This window comes from Buteo buteo, chromosome 6, assembly GCF_964188355.1.
Source record: "Buteo buteo chromosome 6, bButBut1.hap1.1, whole genome shotgun sequence".
Classification (NCBI taxonomy): domain Eukaryota; kingdom Metazoa; phylum Chordata; class Aves; order Accipitriformes; family Accipitridae; genus Buteo; species Buteo buteo.
The window spans coordinates 5,405,514-5,423,603 of NC_134176.1; the positions used below are offsets into that span (position 1 = coordinate 5,405,514).

At 45.9% G+C, this 18,090-nt stretch overlaps 1 protein-coding gene across 2 annotated transcripts in view; it reads left to right on the forward strand.

Annotated features, from left to right (window-relative positions):
* Positions 1-17,324, forward strand: part of TMEM260 (transmembrane protein 260) — a 34,575-nt gene extending 17,251 nt beyond the window's left edge. For both annotated transcript variants that reach the window (XM_075029539.1, XM_075029540.1), the window contains 13 exons: positions 2,143-2,320; positions 4,691-4,804; positions 7,113-7,292; positions 9,722-9,762; positions 10,135-10,218; positions 10,582-10,699; positions 10,880-11,043; positions 12,194-12,365; positions 13,370-13,518; positions 14,384-14,560; positions 15,134-15,187; positions 15,623-15,713; positions 16,800-17,324. In XM_075029539.1, the coding sequence (XP_074885640.1) occupies positions 2,143-2,320; positions 4,691-4,804; positions 7,113-7,292; positions 9,722-9,762; positions 10,135-10,218; positions 10,582-10,699; positions 10,880-11,043; positions 12,194-12,365; positions 13,370-13,518; positions 14,384-14,560; positions 15,134-15,187; positions 15,623-15,713; positions 16,800-17,069 (1,792 nt within the window). In that variant the 3' untranslated portion in view covers positions 17,070-17,324. The remainder of the gene's footprint in view (positions 1-2,142; positions 2,321-4,690; positions 4,805-7,112; positions 7,293-9,721; positions 9,763-10,134; positions 10,219-10,581; positions 10,700-10,879; positions 11,044-12,193; positions 12,366-13,369; positions 13,519-14,383; positions 14,561-15,133; positions 15,188-15,622; positions 15,714-16,799) is intronic.
* Positions 17,325-18,090: the final 766 nt, after the last annotated feature.

Genomic DNA, 18,090 nt, shown 5'->3' on the forward strand with positions numbered 1-18,090 from the left:
TAGCAGAACTGACAGAGCAGCCTTCATGTCTTTTCTATATGCAACTGTGTGATTTTGAAGTGTTATATTAATGCAGTGAGTGACAGGTCTTGCCTTGGAGAATTTCATGCCAAATACCCAAACCTGTGTTGAACCACAGTGAAGTTTAGACTTTGGAAGAGTCCACCACGGTGGCATGCATTAGTGAGCACAACAGTGGATACTAGCAATTTGCCTGATTTCCTACAGAAAAGGTTCCATGTCAGCTTTCTTCAAAAGCTTATAGGGTACTTTGCAGACACAGATTTGGTCTGAAACGGTCCCACCTGCTGTCAGTTGAGAATTTTCAGACTTTTCTTTCCCCTTCCCTTGATTTTTCAAGACCCCTTCCTACAATCTTGATGCTGAAACTCTACGTCACCCTGAGCTTGTCTCGCTCTGACCTCAGACACCTGAGAGTTGGTTTCTTTTTCCCTTCTGTTAACTTAACTGCCTTACTTCTTGCCCTCCAGCTACCTCCCGCAGCTGCAGATCTCAAAATGCTTTACAAAGGAGACAAAAATCCTATTTTGCAGATACCTGGGGCAACAGGAGCAGAGTGGCTTGTCCCAGACCACCCAGCACGTCTGATGTTGGTGGCAGGAGGAGGAACAGAGACCTGCTCTTCCTGAGCCCTCATCCCAGTCCTCTCCTCCCCACGAACCCTGCTTCGCATTTTTAATGGATTAAAAATTCCCGTTCTGACTGCACAAGCCCTTCTTTGACATCTACAGAAAGAGGTTGGCTGTATGGAGGTCGTTTTGGGAAGGTGGAAAGAAAGCGTAACTAATGAGAGGAGCCCTTGCTAGGGAGTGCTCTGCCAGCAGCTCCCTCACCTCTCTTCGTAGGGGCTGTAGGTTTTGTTTATTTGGTCTCCATTTATCTCAGAGTTATGTGAGGAACCCCATAAGCAAGTCCTACGTGGATGGCCACTCTCCGATCTCTGATGGGCAGAACAAGCCACCTGGGGACTTTGGCTGTGCTAGAGGATATTGCCAGTATTTAGGAGCAAATTACACGGGTAGCTTGATGATAAAATTGGCTAGCTTATCATCATTTTGCTTTAAACCTCCTGGAAACATTAGGACTAAATGGAAGTGTGAGTACCTGGGGTGGGACTAGAAAAATACCCGTTTTGTGGTAGAGCCTGGCTTAGTCTCACAGTGGGACGGTGAATTTCTGGAGAGGAGCTTTGATCGTAGCCGCAGCTATTTCTGTCTTTGGATAAGGCGTAATTGAGCTGGTTGTGGTGCCCTACGTGGCATCTTTTCAGGGTGACTTCCTGAAGGGGACACCTTCCATGCGGGCAGAGCCAGAGCTGCCCCCGATGCGACTGGGTGGGAAGAACCGCTATTGCAGAGCAGGCATAATAGGTTTCCCGGGCTAAATCCCACCTCGTGGGCTCCCCGCGCTGACTGCAGCATCCAGCCAAGTTGGGCAAGCGGCTCTGTGGGGAGCGTGTGCCATAATCCCGTCCGGGAGTCGCAGAGGTGCCTGGCTTTCAAGCTCGCGGCCATCCCAACCCGCTCCCTCCTGCTCGCTGGAGCTGACACCCGTTTTCCCCACTCCCGATCCCGGCGGGCACTTCTCCCTGCTGGGACCACGGGTGCCGCAATCTTCACCTACCCCTGAGACACTAAACATCCCCCCTCGGGAAAGCTCTGCTAATGCTGTCCATCGTGAATAGCTCTAATCCACTCTTTATTCAGCACCCCGATGAATTTAAGGCTGCACCCTTGCTGGCGTCTCCTCCGGCGGAGAGTATCCCGTTAGAGGCGTGAATCCCTGGCTCGGCGTACCACGACCCGCTGGGCCATCGCTCATCGGGGTTTCCGAACCAAATTCAATACTGGAAGTTTTCACGGCGCTTGCGAGAAGAAGCCGACTCTTTGGTGTTGGGTGGCTTGCAAATAGACAGGGCTGGCTAACGCCTGTTCTTCCTAATTGCAATTCTTTGCGAAGAAATTATTGGGAAGATATTAACCATATAATGTTTTGGCAGGGTGCTGGGTGGCAGTCATCATTTCTGCTGCTACAGTATGTTAAAAAAAAATTAAAAAAAGAAGGACAATAAAGTAGGCTTTTTTGTTGGAAAAGAAGATTTCATGTTATCTGTGTTTGCAGGCTTTCTGGCTCATATGCTGGAGGAATCCTTGCTGCGGGGGTGTTTTCATTTTCTCGTCTAACATGGCAGTGGTCCATCGCGGCGGAGGTTTTTAGCTTAAACAATCTGTTTGTGGGGCTGCTGATGGCTCTCACCGCGCATTTTGAGGAGGCATCCACTGCAAAAGAGAGATCAAAGGTAAAACATCTCAAGCAAAGTGAATAGTTCTTTATTTTTTTTTCAATTAGTTATCACGCAGCTGTTTAATTTCCTATTCATTTAGTGCTGGTTTAGTTTTGTTTAAATAAAGAAGGCCAAATTTTGGGACTTGGTTCAGCACCTGTGCTGGCTGGTGTCCATCCCTGACCTACCTGGATGTTCAAAAGTGCCAAACACTGAAAAACGCGTCCACTTTGCTTAAGGGTTGAGTTGGGACCTGTTGGATGGGTTTGGGGTTGGTTTGTTTAATACACGCAGGGTGGAAACAGGAAAAGCAAAATGATTTTCATCTAAATGTTTTAGTGTAAAGTTTGGTTTCCTGCATCAAAGACTCAAACTAGGCTGTTCAAGTTTTTGTTTTCAGAACTGATATTTTTCCTTGGGGAAAATAGATATATTTTACAGAAAACTTCATCTGGTTAGAAACACAGGATTTTACTGAAAAACTGAAATAACCGAATTTTCAATCAGTTCTTCTTTTGAAATTAAATGTGCCCCTAAAATAATGGCATTGTTAAATACAGAGACTTTACATTTCATGCTATATTCTCTACTTTATAAACAGACTAGGCAGCCAAATGATATTTTTACTCAGCAGTCTTGTTCTTTCTACTTCTATTTGCCTGAACATCTGATCTCTTCTCCTCTCACAGACTTGCCTGCTGTGATTCCTGTAAATTGTGTGAATAAAAGGATTTTTGTCAGGCTAGGCTAGAATTTCAGGAGTCCGCAGTGGTAGTTTACTCAGCTTCGTGAGTTCTCAAATAACATGTTTTATCAGTGGTTATAGAGACCTTGTTTCGCCACTGGATTTTTATTTTTTTTTCCTTTTCTAGTGAGTACTGTCCCAAGATCCCTACAACCCGAACTCCACGAAGATGGAGTTGGGCATTTTCCAACCTGCTTCCACGTTTCATGTGCCCAATTTCCAATGGGATTTTCAGATGAGATTTTCAGAAGCAGTTAAGGAGCTTGTTTCAATGTTTTTTAGGTGTCTGACATCCCACACCTTGAAGAAGCCAGGCTGCCAACAGCAAGCTCACAGCGCTTTTCATGTATCAGATGGTCGTGCAAACATCTTCAGGGGTGTGCTTGGAGTTCATCAATACACTTGAAAAATTACTGAGGTTGTTCTGAGTCCCACAGGGCAGCTCTGAAGCCTGCAAATGTTTTTCAGAAGTTGGGGCAGGTGTTTTCATGGCAAGGCAGCATCCAACATTGAGTGCTGGGCAGTCAATTAAAAATTACCAGGTGATCCCATCACCACGCCAAGGCAAGTGTTTGCATCTCACAGGCCATCCTCACCAGTGACTGAAATAAGGAGGGGTGATGATCTGATGGTAGATGGAAGCACCGTCCTCCTTGGGGATGGCTGGGGAGGTGGGGATGGGTTGTCGGCTCCTGTCCAGCAATGTCTGTGGGACTCTGGTGGCTTGTTGCCCACCGAGGAGCTGCCCTGGGGCATGGCTTCAGGTTGTAACGTGGACCAAGTGGCCAGTGATGGTGGAAGAGGAGGCAAATTCAGAGGAGGAGCAGTGGCCAGTGGTGTACGTGGCACTGACCCAAGGTTTCTACATGGAGTTGCTCTTGTAGCCTTGTCCTCCCCCACTGAACGAAGAGGACTTGGCACTGGTTTGATGGTATGGGGACAGAGCAGAGCATATGGCAGTGTGGGGCAGAGAGAGGCTTTCCTTAGCATCAGCCAGGGATGGCCATGGTACCAATAACGAACCTGTGAATAATCCTCAGTGAGTACCAGAAATACACTTGCACCATGCTGTATAGTCTGAATACATTACCCATTTTATCAGAAAACTCTTTCAAAGCTGCTTGAAAATGAGCTTTTAGACTAATTCCCTTGCTTAGGAAGTTTGTGTCGCCCTGACTTTAGCCCTCTGTGCCTGAAGAAGAGGAAAAAATAATTCCTGTTGTATAAAATGAAGTCTCTGTACATAATGGCATTATTTTAGGGTATGGCTTCTGAAAACTTAGCATCCTTTGGGGTTAACTGCTGGGCAGTCTCCCCTGTGTAGCAGGGGTTCAGGAATTGGACCCCGGTGCATCCTTATGACATGATGGTGCTACGGATGATCTCTGTATACATGGAGACATAGCCGTTGTGTTGGATGCTTCTTTAAATAACATTTTTTGTTAAACAAATGAAATCTCCCTGTAAATAATCAAAAATAGCCTGTGTTATCTGTGTTATAATTGATCAGTGCTCACCAACGTATTTGCCTGTCTCCTGCAAGCGTGCTGTGGGCTGCACTGGAGCTCTTTTGGTCTCTGGATGTTTTTGCAAACCGTAAAGAGTAATTGTGAATGCGTTTGGTTTTTTTCCCGTTTCAGATCTCTAAAGTTGGTGCCTTTTGCTGTGGGCTCAGTTTGTGCAATCAGCACACGATAGTGCTTTATATCGCTTGTATTGTGCCTTGGGTTCTCTCCCGGCTTTTCAGAAAGACGGTACGTATTTTGCTGACCCGTGCCTCTGTTTTTGTAAGGCAGTGAGTAATTCTTCTTTGCAAGCACTCGTGCCACTTTTATGTTGATGTACAAACAGGGACAGTCAGTGGTCTGTCTAAACTAGTCAGTCATAACCCACCGAAGTTACAGTCCATCAGTCTGACACCAGAGCCACCGATGACAATTTAGGGCCCGTGCTCACACCAGCAATCGGCGACCTGCCCGTATCTCCTGGCGCAGGAGCGCTCTGCCCCACCTGCTTGCAGATACCCTGTGAGCAGCTACGAGACCGATACTTGGAGCTAAAAACTGCTCAACGTGTACGAAATAAGAGCATGTTCAATGACCTACCAAACAGGAAAGCAGATCAATACCTGTTGGTGAGAAGTCACAGCCGTGTACAGTCTGGGCACTGCTTCTCCTGGCTGACGGCACGGGCTTTCTCGTGGCATCAGCTCATTTGGAGATGAGTTTCTGTATGTCGATTCCCTGGTGGCAGCAAACGAAAGCTGTGTCCGCTCATTGCAGAGCACCTTGCAACTGCTGTTGATGGTTGAAGGCTCAACCAGAATAAGCAGCACAGCAGTAAGGCTGCAGATGCTTGTCTTTAGGGAAGTCTTCTTCAGCATCTCCTTGGGACGTGCCTCCAGCTCTGATGCAGCCAGGACTCGTGAGTCCTACAAGAGATCAGCTCTCGGGTGAAGAGCACCTGGCTCGTGCCAGCTGGGAAAGGCCAAGGGAATGCTGACCTGCAGTGAAACAGCAAGCCCCTGATCTGGTCAAATATGTCCCTTTCATCTCCTACCAGAGATCCCATTCTCAAGATGTTCCTCCTTCTACACCTCTTTTATTAAGCTTGCTAGCTGTGTAAGAAGGTGAAAACACCTTTTTGCATGCTTGGCTTATGAAGGTAATGTGCATCTGTCTGCTGTAGGTGATCTTCTGCGAGTCAGTGCATCAGGCTGGATGTAGACATGTTGTAGAAATTCTACTTTGCCCTGAAAACAAGCTCCACATCTCAATGGTGCAGATGCTCTGATCGCTTTGCCCTGAGAAGCCTCCATCTCCTCCTCCTCTCTCTTTTGCCCCGCTGAAGGTCACAGTTGGGCAGGTTTCTGCCAGGCCAGTCCTGCCTGTATTTTTCCACCCTTGACCTGATAAATCAGGTGTGGTTGTGAGTAATGGCACAGGGTATAACTAAGCCTGGAGTGAAGCATGTGAGCTGCAAGAGATAAGATGCAACTCAGGCAAGCTTGATCCAAATTCTGTTCGGCACCTCCAGCAAACCCCTTTCTGACTATATATTTCCTTTAACACAATGAAGACTCACTTTTGCAATATATTTGTGTTCTTTAAACAGAGCTCTTTTTTTTTTCAACCAGGGAGGTCCAGAGAGACCTCTGTGATTTCCAGCAAGGACAGTCCTGTGCCAATATAATACTCCTGGGAAATACTTTAGCCAGCCCAGTAGTGCCTGCTGCAGAAAACCACCTGAGAAGAAGGGTATTTGATGGAAAACAGTGACCTCTTAAGTAAAAAAGAGCCAGCTTTCTTCTGAAGGAACTCTGGCCACCACCATTATTAAGCTACTTTTTCTGCTCTGTAGATCATCATTCTGAATGGTCCCTCTTCCCCATAACCCCAACTGCTGAAGAAGTGCTTTGATTGACAGGGCAGTGGCTAACGATAAAGCAAGCGTGCAATATTCTAGGGTGGGATTTTCCAAAGCACTTAAAGGAGTTAGGCACAGAAGTCCCTTTGAAAGTCTTGTCTTCCTGACCCCTTAGGCAGTCTTGAAAATCCCACCCCAAAAGTTGGCCTATCCAATTTAGCCAGTGTAATCGCGATAAAGTAAATGGCAAAACTGACTCCTGATGATGGTGATGATGTGTGTAGTTGTACTAGAGCAGCATTTTTTTTTTTTTTTTTTGCCAGATGGAATACCAGCCAACTCTTAATCGCTGCAAAGTGGGTTATCTCAGCCTTGCAGTGCTTCAGCCATCTATGCATGTCATGCCATGATTTAAATGTGAAAGATGCAATGAGTATGATACTCATGAGTCCTAGCTAATATTATTTGCTTCACTTAAATTTCACCCTGCCATGCAAAGGAGATCAGTTTGATGCAGTTTCCTAGTAATCCACAAAATCGTAAGGTTTAACATAGCATTTTGTAGGGACTTACTATAAATTGAGAGATCAGCTCTGTGTAAATATATTTGATGTTTTTTCTTTATCTGTTCTTGAAGTTCCAGCGTGATTAAACTAAAATAAACATTGTTATGCAATATGACATATTTTGGTGCAGGAATTGTCCCTAGGCCATTTGCTGAAGTTGGGTTTATGCTTCTTGGCTGGTTTGCTGCCTTATCTCTATCTGCCGGCTTCGTCCTACCTCAATCGAGCCCGTTGGACATGGGGAGACCAGACGACTTTTCAAGGATTTTTGACCCACTTTCTCAGGGAAGAATATGGGACATTCAATCTGGTAAATAAGGGTCATTTTCTAAATGACTTTCTTTTAACTTATGCAATAGCAGAACCTTTCTATTTGTGACGATTAATGGCTTGCAGGGGAAGAAATTGAAAATGTTTTCTTTTTTAAAAACTTGTTTCTGATTTCGACCTTCTGATCTGTCAGGTTTTCTGGGAATGGGTCACGTAGCTAGGAAAGTGAAGAAATAATTCTCTTTGCCTTTACGGGGTGAGCCGTATTATTTACTGGGAGCTGTACAGGTGTCTTGTAAGAGCCCAAAGAGCAAACTGCGCTAGAGGGAGACGGCAACATCAATTTTGTATTTTTCTTGTTTTAAGACAAATAATTGTCTTACTTTTTTTGTTTTAAACTCAGCTATTTAAAGAGCAAGCAGTTTTCATTGCTGTACCTTCAAAAAACATTCCTCTTAATTGACTTCTTACTAATATTGAATTTAAATGAATGGTAGGTTTGAGGGGTCTCAGAAACCTCCGGTGAGTTATTGACAGGTCTGTGCTCTTTCCAAGGGAGGGAGGTGTTGCATGGTTGCTTGCAGAGTGCAAGGTTTGCATCTGCCTCCTCCAGCCCTGACTTAGATGTTTGGCACTGGCCACCCAAGGAAAGCAAACGCCCAGCACCCCTCCTGTCCTTCTGCTTCAGAGATTTCAGTGCAGAGAGCTGGGAAATCGCACCACTGGGGGGAAAAAAGAGAAAAACGTATGGTTTACATATTGTGTCACTCCGTGGGGTCTTGAAGGCCCATGTCCTCAGAAATTAAGTCCCCTCATCCAGCCAACATGACTCAGCGAGCACCGTTGCCATTCCATTACAGCCTTCTCGGAGAGCTGGGTGGCTGTAAGATGTGAGGCAAAAGGCTTGATAATTCCTGCTGCTGCCGCTTAATCTTTCCAAAACTCCTACAGAGATAAGATCCACCCTCTGAAGGACTTGGGAGATTTCCCCTGTTGTCCTATTCCCAGCCGTCTCCTGAGAACGAGACTCCATTGGGCAGAGCAATACCAAGGCATGCAAATCCCTTAACTCCTTTCTCCATCAAATGTGATGAATTCAAGTTGATGTTCAGGAGGCTTAGGGATGGACTGCGTGTAATCCTACACCACAAATCACATTTACGATGAACTTGTCTGAAACAGGAGCAATAAATGCAGCAAAATCCAAGCGTTCGGTCCCGACGCCAGTTGGGCTAATGCCAAAGCCCTGCCTGGATGGACAGACAGCCCTTGCGTCCCATGGCTCCGTTTTAAGGACAGGCAGGGTCAAAAAAAAAACAGAGAAAAGACCCGGGCAAGGGTTCCACCTATAAGCCAAGGGTCAGAAGTGTCATCTCCTGCGAGGGATGTGTCTGAGGCCAGAAGCCGTCAGCTGCCAGCGAGCTGGGGCTCTGCAAGAAACAGAGGTAGCAGTGGTGCTTCAGGAGCTGTGGGCTGGCTCTCCATCCTCTAACACTTCTATTTTTTAATTAAATCTTGAATGCAATTAACTATTCCATTTTTATTGAGATTAAATACTCCTTCCAGATCTCCTGGATCCGTTTACCATATCTTCTATCTGGTAGCCACCACTTTTCCAACAAGCACCTATGAAGGTAATTTCTCACCTCCACGGAGCATGTCTTCTTTCCCAGACTTGTGCCATGGATTGCAAGTCTCTGCAATAAAAATTCTCATATATCTTATATAAATCTCACACAGCTCTGCCTCCATCAGGGCAGAGGAGACAGGGGCGAATCTGGTAAGCAAGCAGGAATTGAGACCCACGTGCTTGTCTCAGGCTGCGGGGAGATGTCCCAGAAAATAATTGCACCGTGCAGATACAGGACAAGAGGACACCGCCTCAAGTTGCGCCAGGGGAGGTTTAGATTGGATATTAGGAAACATTTCTTCCCTGAAGGGGTTGTCAAGCATTGGAACAGGCTGCCAAGGGAAGCAGTAGAGTCACCATCCCTGGAGGTATTTAAAAGATGTGTAGACGTGGTGCTTAGGGACATGGTTTAGTGGTGGACTTGGCAGTGTGAGGTTTACAGTTGGACTTGATGATCTTAAAGGTCTTTTCCAACCTAAATGATTCTGTGATTCTGTGATATAGTGGAGATCATAGCTAAACCATATGGTGTGCTTGAGCTGGAGAGTAATGGGTTGGTAGCACCTTGAAAAAATGCTGTTCCAGGTGGTAAATCCTGCACAGTGGCACAAGAATGTGGGAGAAGATCTAGCAGTGAAGGTTTGAGTAGAGTTTCATGTCTTTTTGTTGTTCAAGCAATTCTTGTTCCCTTGTCACCATGGGGTACCACCTGAAGGGGTTTTGAGGAACCCTGTGTGCTCAGAGCTCTGCAAACAGAAAACGAAAAGACTTTTCCTTGCCCCAGTGATATGGCAAGCAGCGTGTGGGTTTCTCATGGGTTTTCTCTCTTTTTAATCTAGGCCAAGTCCGAGACAGGATCCAGTATGAGAGAGATGCTGGTGTGAGTAAAATCTTGACAGTGCCTTTTAGTGGAGAGAAACCTGCTGCTGCTGCTGTCATTTTGGCCAAAGTGGCTCCTGTCCTGCCTTTCCTCGGCTTGGTCCAGAGCTGGGGCCCTGTGTGTCTGGCACAGGGACAGCACGCATGTCCGTCTGTCTTCCCCACTGAAGGAAAAATGCTGGATCCCCCTCCCCAGCGATTTTTCATTCAAAATCCTGACACGTAAACCGAGCTTGTTCCCGTTTCTGGTAGACTTAATCACAGCAGAATAGGAATATGTTATGTTGTGCTTATTCCCTGCTTCTCTTGACACTTTAATTGAGTGCAAGGGGCGATTTGGGAATGACAAATCCATGCACTAATTTCTCCGCAGTTTTCAGCTGGCGCAGATGAAGTCGGAGCTCTCCCTTCCCGTCCTTGCCCTGGCACTCGTGGCCTGTGTGAGCACAGCACTGCCGTAAGTTGGAGGAGAATATTTGCTCCGATGTGCATTTTCTTACTGGCTGCATAGGCTGCTTTCTTTGCCTTCTGCTTGCTGGTGCAAAAATTTCAGCAATTGGCTGTGGTCATGTATTAATTAAGAGCGAAATATCCCTGCTCCTGGTAAGCCAGTGGCTTTGTAGATGGCAAGCTTAAAAAGTCTTGAAAACCTGATGGTTTTGTGCTTTGAAAACAGAAGTCTCATAAATTACAAAGGTAAAGAAAGGCTCATTGGCTTCTTGTATTAAATGCATTTAGGTATGCAGAGAGATGGTGGGTTTCAAGCACATATAACTTTTGTCTCGTTTTTCATCATGCCACTATGTTATTTTTTTAATAGGACAAAGCAGCAGAAATCACCTGTGATCTGGCTTTTCACTGGAATGCTCTGTCTTTATTCCCTTTTCTTCGCTTGGAGAGCAAATTTGGATATTACAAAACCTCTGTTTCTGGGCGTGGTAAGTTGCACTCCAAAAATTCGCTCTGCCGTGTTAATTTTCGGAAGAAGCCTTATACCCACCTACTCGGGAGCAGGTGGTTGTCTTGAAAGCTCCGCAAGGCACAAAAATATGGCCACTTGTTCTGTTTCCTTCTAGCTGGGGAAACAGAAATAGCATCTCTGGGGTTTTGTTTCCTAGGTGGAGCGATTCTGGCTGCAGAGCAGTGCCGTGGTGGCTGTGCTGGCGGGGCTGGGGCTGGCTTCGGTCAGAAGCGCCGTGCTGGAGGGCAGCCGGGCGCTGCCGTGGCTGGAGTGGCTTTCCGCTCTCGCTCTTGTCTTTTCTCAAGTTTGGGCAAATTACAGGTAATGAATCCCCCGGGCACTTGTCTTGGCGCAGCCTCGTGGGGCTGCGGTTGGGGTGCTGCTGTAAATTTCCCCACCCTGCTGCTGGGGTTTCTGCCCTTGTCTTGAAGTGGGAAAATCAGTTGTCACATCCCAGCTAAGCTTGCATGGTCACAGCCTGCAGGGCTCCCTTCTTTCATGTCCCTCAAAATCATCAAGCACCAACTCCAGGCTGTAAAATGGGGGTGTCGTGTAGTTTGGAGGAAGAAAACTCTGTAGATATGTAAACTTATAATGAAAGAAACTCGTAAATCTGTGCTTTATTTCCTAAGGAGGTTTGCAGAATTCATTTGACCTGAACAATCACCTTCTCCTTCCCTTGCTTTGCTTCAGGTTTCCTTGTGCCCTGGGGTTTTTCTTATTTTTTTTTCCTTTTTGGAAGAGTTAGATCTGTAGTATAGGGCTTCCTTATCCCATAACCACGCTGAAGACTCTGCAGTGGCTTGGGTAGGAATCAGTGTAGTAGCAGCAGGGATGATCTGATAGAGGTTGACCAACGAAGCGTAGACTTCATACTCGGGAATCCTTCCTTCGCACACATCTTTTCCCAAAGGCTGGTCCATAGGTGAGCCAGCCATAGCTCATGTCCTGAGCCATGTCATGGAGTGTCCTCTCCTTGAGTCCATATCTGGAGTGTGTGCGCACACAACTGTGTAAGGAAAAGGATCTCATCTCAGGTAATGTAAATCTACTTCTGCCTGATGCTAGAAAAACTTGGCTTTTTAATGCTTAATTAAAAGCGTTAAAAGGATGGGGAAGATTTCAAATACTTTACAGAACCATTGTTGTGCTGGCATTTCCAGCACCGACTCGTAAGTCTTTAGGTTTAGCCCAAGAAAAAATTAGAATGAGGGTGAAGGCGTGCAACAAGTGTGTATTTTGGCAAAACTGTAGTGGCTCATGTCTCTGGTGCTGGTTTCTGGGGGACTGTAGTCTAAATGCTTCATTTCTGTACCTCGGTTTCTCTGCAAATAGAGATGATGATTTTCAGCAAGATCTGACCAGGGTGGACTTCCCCTGTGGATGCATGTTGCATAAAATTGTTCTGAAGATATGCAAAGCGATGCAAATACCTGTTTTTAAAATACTGGTTTTTATCTGTTCTCTTAAGAGCTTGTGATCAAAGCAACAACTACGTTGTTGATAAGTTTGCAAGGAATCTGCTGTCCTCTATGCCCACCGGTGCAGTGATCTTGCTAAGAGGAGACTTGCCTGGGAATGCTCTTCGTTATGTACATTATTGTGAAGGGATGAGGCCAGATATCACCTTAGTGGACCAGGAGGTAGGTTCAGAAAGTAATATTAAAAGAGGCAACAGGCAGATTTAAAAATACAAAGCAAAAGTTCAGTTGTTCCTTTCTCTCCTCGAGGGGTTCTCTTTGTTAAGATAAAACTCATGATGCAGAAATAATTAAAATTGATTTTTTTTAAAGGGTTGTGGGTAGCTCTGGGACGGAGTGTGATGTGCAAGTCCCATTCAGGCCCAAAAAGCCAACAGGGAGACAATAGTGGGTAGAGAGAGGGGGAAGCCCAAGTCCTTCATCACGGCAGATATCCAGATGTGGTACAGGGCTGATGTTTGCCTTGCTGAGGAAGCTTTGTCCCTGCTCTTTTCTGCGGTTGCCCTGAAATACAGATGTTGGGGCAGCAGAATGCCTGTGGGAACAGCCTGGAGGGCAGCAGGTCAGCAGTTGCCCTGAGGGTGATGGGGTTTGGGGGCTTCTCCCAAGCGCTTTACCATGCTGAGGCTCATTCCCTGCATCCCCTCTGTTATCTTTGTCCCCCAAAGGTGGTTTCGCAGACTTCTGCCTCTGGTTTTCACATTAAAACAAAGGTGCTGTGTGTCCCTGGGTGGTGTTTGCACTCTTTCCTTTTTTCCTGAGAAATGGGAGAAGAAACCCCCCCCTTACAGAAGGGGACACCTACACTTCCACTGCCACGTCAGTCCTTGCACTTGGCTTTGCAACAAGAGTTTGTGACTTGTTGGGAAACCCAAAACCCAACGCTTCATATTTAATCAAACCCAAGCCCTGTTGCGTCTCTTACCAGCAGTAACTATTTTATGTTTCCTTAGAGTTTTGCCCGCTCAGCGGTGATGACCATGTGCCTCTGATCAGAAATTACTGGTGACCTGGTCTGGTGATGTGGTCCCAGACCATTGCTGAAATGGGAGGTGACTTTACTGGGCAAATAGAGTCATTACTCCTGCAGAAACCATTTCTTCTGGATGTAAAATGGAAGAAAACTTTGCTTCTTGTTTTAATTATGATAATATTTTTCGTGATAGATGATGACTTATGAATGGTACTTACCCAAACTGGCAAAGCATTTACCTGGCGTTTATTTTCCTGGGAACCGGTGGAATCCTGTGGAAGGAGTATTACCCGATGGGACACTTGTTTTTAATCTCCATCGTTTCCTCAAAGTAAATAAACAGTAAGCACTTCTTTCATATGTAACAGCTTTCCTAAAATTTTCGACCGTTTTTTTTCTTGAAATTGTTTATGGAACAGCTTGGTACTGCATCCAAAAGACCAATTTTCTCCACTGAGTTCCTCCCCGGTGGTGAGATTATTTTTGCAATTAAAGGAAATATCTATGCAGAAGTAACTCCATCCGGATATAATGTTGCTTGCTGTTTTGAGGTTGGTTTGGTTTTTAGGAAGGGAAAATAAGAAGGTGATCGGCAGAGAGTATTTACTGATTATTTTTGTTGTTGTTGTTGATAACAGTTCATCACAAAAAAAGGAACATTCCCGTGTACTCAAAATGACGATGGTTGGAGAGCAAATTGCTGCTGCTTCTCCTTCATGAACATTGTGGCCAACTGATTAGCATAGAATGAATGTATTCCAGGAATAATCATCATATAAAAATAGCTTAGTAAGAGTGGAGAAAGGATTAGATACTCACATGAATAAGAATAGCATCTGCATTTAGACTAGCCAGGGTGAGCCTTGCGAGTGTGGGTAGGCAGAAGAGCATTGCCAGGTGCCGTCGGGAAGAAATGGGCTTCTCCCACGGCTTCTGGCATGTTTGTGAGGCCGAACGTAGGGGAGAGGATGTGTCTCCTGTGCTGGCTGCACAAGATATGCAATGCCAGATGGAGTATTTGCTTGCGGCAGGAGAGCTGTTTTGCCGAAACAGAGACACAGACTGACCCGAAGACGTGTCCTTGCTGATGTGAAATGGTCTGGATGGGCATCCGTGCCGCAGAAAATACGTGGTTTGCTCAAGCATGCGGGGTGGCCCACGGTCTCTGGCATAGCTTCATGGTTGCTCTCTCTGTTTTTTTTGGCAGTAAGGAAGTGTTTGTCTGCATAGGTCTTCACGAAGGTGACTCAACCTGGAAAAGGAGCTATTCGCTCTGGCCGTGGGGTACATGTGACAAGTTGGTTCCTTCAGACGTTATGTTTGACCCAGGAAAGTGGATTCATCTTACAAGAAATCTCTATAACTGGACTGAAGACTACGGCAGGTACGAGGCAGAGGCGACTCTGCTCCTTCCCGCTCATCATTCTTCTGTCAGCAGCATACATACCCACATTCATTGCAGTGTTAGAAAAATTAAACATGAGCCGTCGTCATCATGTTTCGTGTTCTGGAACATACAATAATAAATCTGCATGTGGTATTTTTATTGGTGTTAAAAATAGAGAGGACATTTCTAGTCAAATATCAGGTCCAATTCTGATCTTAAAACTTGATCAGGAGCCAAAAAACATTAAGGACTTGGGACATCCAAAGCTTTAAATGTCACAGACTAAACTGTGATGGATGGTAAAAAGCATCTCTTCCTTTGAGGATAGCTAGGTTGCTGTGAAACACCTGATATACCAGAGGCTCCTTCTATGGAGAGAGAGGAATAAAGTTTTATGAATGACTGAGGATCAGCTGAATTCCCTGCTGTCAGAGCCATATAGGCTTCATGACGGGTTTTCTTCTGCCTGGGAGGTCTGTAGCTGCCTGGGTTAGAAGGGTTGGTTGCACGGTGGGTGAAACACAGTGACATGCATCCGATGGCTGAATTTTATATCTCATTCCCATTTAGTTTCAAGCCCTCTTCCTGGGAAGCTGTCGCCAACGAGGAGATGTGGCAAGCCAGGTGATGCTCCTTTGCTCCCTTCCAACAGCCGGTGGGCGATGCCAACTCACTGGCATGGAAATACACACCAAAATGGGCAGCTTGATGGTGCATGGCCTTATTGGATCTAAATGTGCCAAGCTTTGGAAGGAAAAGGTTGGCAGAATGAGATGAAGCATGCATGGCCTCTGGCAAATCCTTCAGGAAAGTGGTCGTTTTGTTCACTGAAATGTTCTGCTCGAAGTATCTTGAAGGAGCAGAGGGTAGCTGGGACATAGGGTGAGAAAATACATCATGGAGAGAAATTTGTATCACTGATGAGTTGAATGGGGATGCTGGTGTACTGTCCCATAAAATTGAAGAGCTTTATGGACATACTGAAGATGTGTACAACCATGCAATGTGAGCTGGTTACGTTCAGCAGTTATTATATAGAAGTTTTTCTTGTTTTTCTAGGATGAAAACAGCTTTCTTCATATTTGACCTTGCAGAAACTGCCAGTGTGACTGCAGAAGTGAAATCACAACTTTACACCTTTGCATATGCAGTAAGTCATATATTTTGGTTATGAGTGATCCCTGCAGTTTCCGTCCTTTTTTTTTTTTTTTTTTTTAATTTTTCAATTCCATAGAAATACAGTGTTCCCATATAGGTCAGCAGGTCCTTGTACTCTGCATTCTGCTTCGTTCATCGAAACTGGGAACATAGCAGATTGAAAGAGGTTTGTTCAGGGATTTTATCCATTCCTACTTGCCCCCTCAGTCATGGAGGATGCCAAACGCTAACCAGTCGACACCCTGCTTTTGCTATAATTATGTTGTCTGTTTGCTGGGCTCCAAAGCCATGCCAAGAGATTGCTTGTCCTGAAGTCCCCTCTATGCACTTGTCCCCTCTGTCATTACACAGTCATGCATCTAAGCCAGCAAGTGTAAAATCTGACAGTCTTCTCGCTGCAAATTAATTCTGCTGCATTTCACACCAAAGAATAACACCCATAAGCTGGTGTAGGTACCTCTTGAAATACTGGACCGCCTGAGATCCCAACAGATGCACAAAACGATCAGTGTGTGTCAGCAAAGAGGAGGAGTGTTTCATATCCCAGCAAAGAGTCAACAAATAGTTGCCTTTCACCTCTTGCCTGTTTTGCTGTGATTTTTGCTGTTCCGCAAAGTTCTCAGGCACGTGCCTGCTGTTGAACTTCTGAATATTCCTACTCAAGTCAACAGACTGCTTAAGTCCTGTGGAAGGTGTCCTGATCTCCTGAAATATTGAGTAAATGTCTTCCCAGGCACGGCAGTTAAATCTTTTTTTCCCCAGCCTGGTGTAACAGCTCTCTTGGGGGAGCACATAACGTGCAGTGGGGTTATGATGATCATCTGTAACGTTTCTAAACAAACAGCTGCTGTAGGAAGGGAAACATTTCAGCCCCCCTTGGATTTCTGATTCACGCTATTGTGCATCACATGGCAAACACAGAGTGAGTTACAGAAATGCTCCGACTCTGGACTTGGACATCTAAATAGCATCTGTTCCTTTATGGGCAATTTTGAAGCACTATTAAGAGCTGTTGGTCCCCTTCGTTCAATTAATTTGTGTGTGTCCCCCCCCCCCCTTTTTTTTGTCCCTTTAACAGTCGTACAAAGAAATTGTCAACTCTCATCCAAATCACCCGGTGAACTGGCACAAAAACTACGCCATCGCCTGCGAGAGGATGTTGCGTCTCCATCGGGTGGATGTGGATCCCGAAGCGTTGCTCTCCGAAACTGTGAAACATTTCCTTCTGTACACTGAGAAAGCGGAGGACGATCCCCAGCGGCAGGATATTCTGCAGGCTGTGAAGCACCTGAAGAAAGAGCTGCAGGGGCTGAGGAAAATGAAAGATCTGAGGCGGGGAGCTGGGTAGCACCCGGTCCTCCACCCGCCTGCTGAAGTGCTGAAATTTTGAAGTCAGGACTTAAAACCTGAATTACTCCTTGACAACGTGAGAATGGTTTTAAAAGGCGACAGAAATGGCAGTGGAGAGAAAATCAAGTGTGATTGCCTCTGCAGGAACGTACTGTTGTTTGATCTATGATTGCTGTTGCCAAATGAACTGATTGTATTGTTTTGTCTGTGGGGAAAAAATCTAATCACTAAATAAAATACTGGGTTTCCAAAATGAGAGTTTTCTTTTAAAAGAAACCTCTGAATCTGTTGTACCGTGAAGATTATTTTTTTTTTTATGAATGCAGCATCCTTTATAGATGCAAAAAATGTATTTAGCCTTAAATGTTTCTTCTGTTACTGAGATGTTTTCTACAGCCATTTTTCTTTAGCTGTGCTGTGTCTCTGTGTTTTTGTGGTCATGGAGCAGCACGGTTGGGTAGGTTTCCATCAGGACAAGCACGCGGGACGGTGCCCTTCGCAGGAGGCTGATCGTTTGCTGTTTCAGATGTGCTCTGTCCTCTGGCTGTGCCTGTGCCCAGGGGTGCTGCAGACCCGATGTCCTGACATGGGATGGTAGGTAGAGACCAACCCAGCTCTTTCTGCCTCCCTTGCTTTGCCGGGATGGTTATTTTCATTACACTGGGATTTTATGTTGGGATAGACTTTATAGCTCTACTTTTCCAAGAGCGAGGAAGCAACTTGGTGTATTTTCCCTTGCAGAGCACCGAGACTCTGTAGGCAGCAGCGTGGCATCTCCTGCACCGCCTTCGCCCGGGGTAGAGGGACCGTGGTGCCAAGACCCTGCACCGGGGGGGGACACAAGAGCAGCTCCCCCGGACACTGCTGTCCCCGTGGCTGGTGGCAGCTGCGCTGTGGCCTCTTTCCGTGCGAGCCCGTAACGCTCGCCTGCTCTGCCACGTCCTCGCAGGTACTGGGGATGCCAGAACTGCAATTTTAGAGATGTCGGGGGCTTTAACCGAAAGAATAGAGTGTGAATC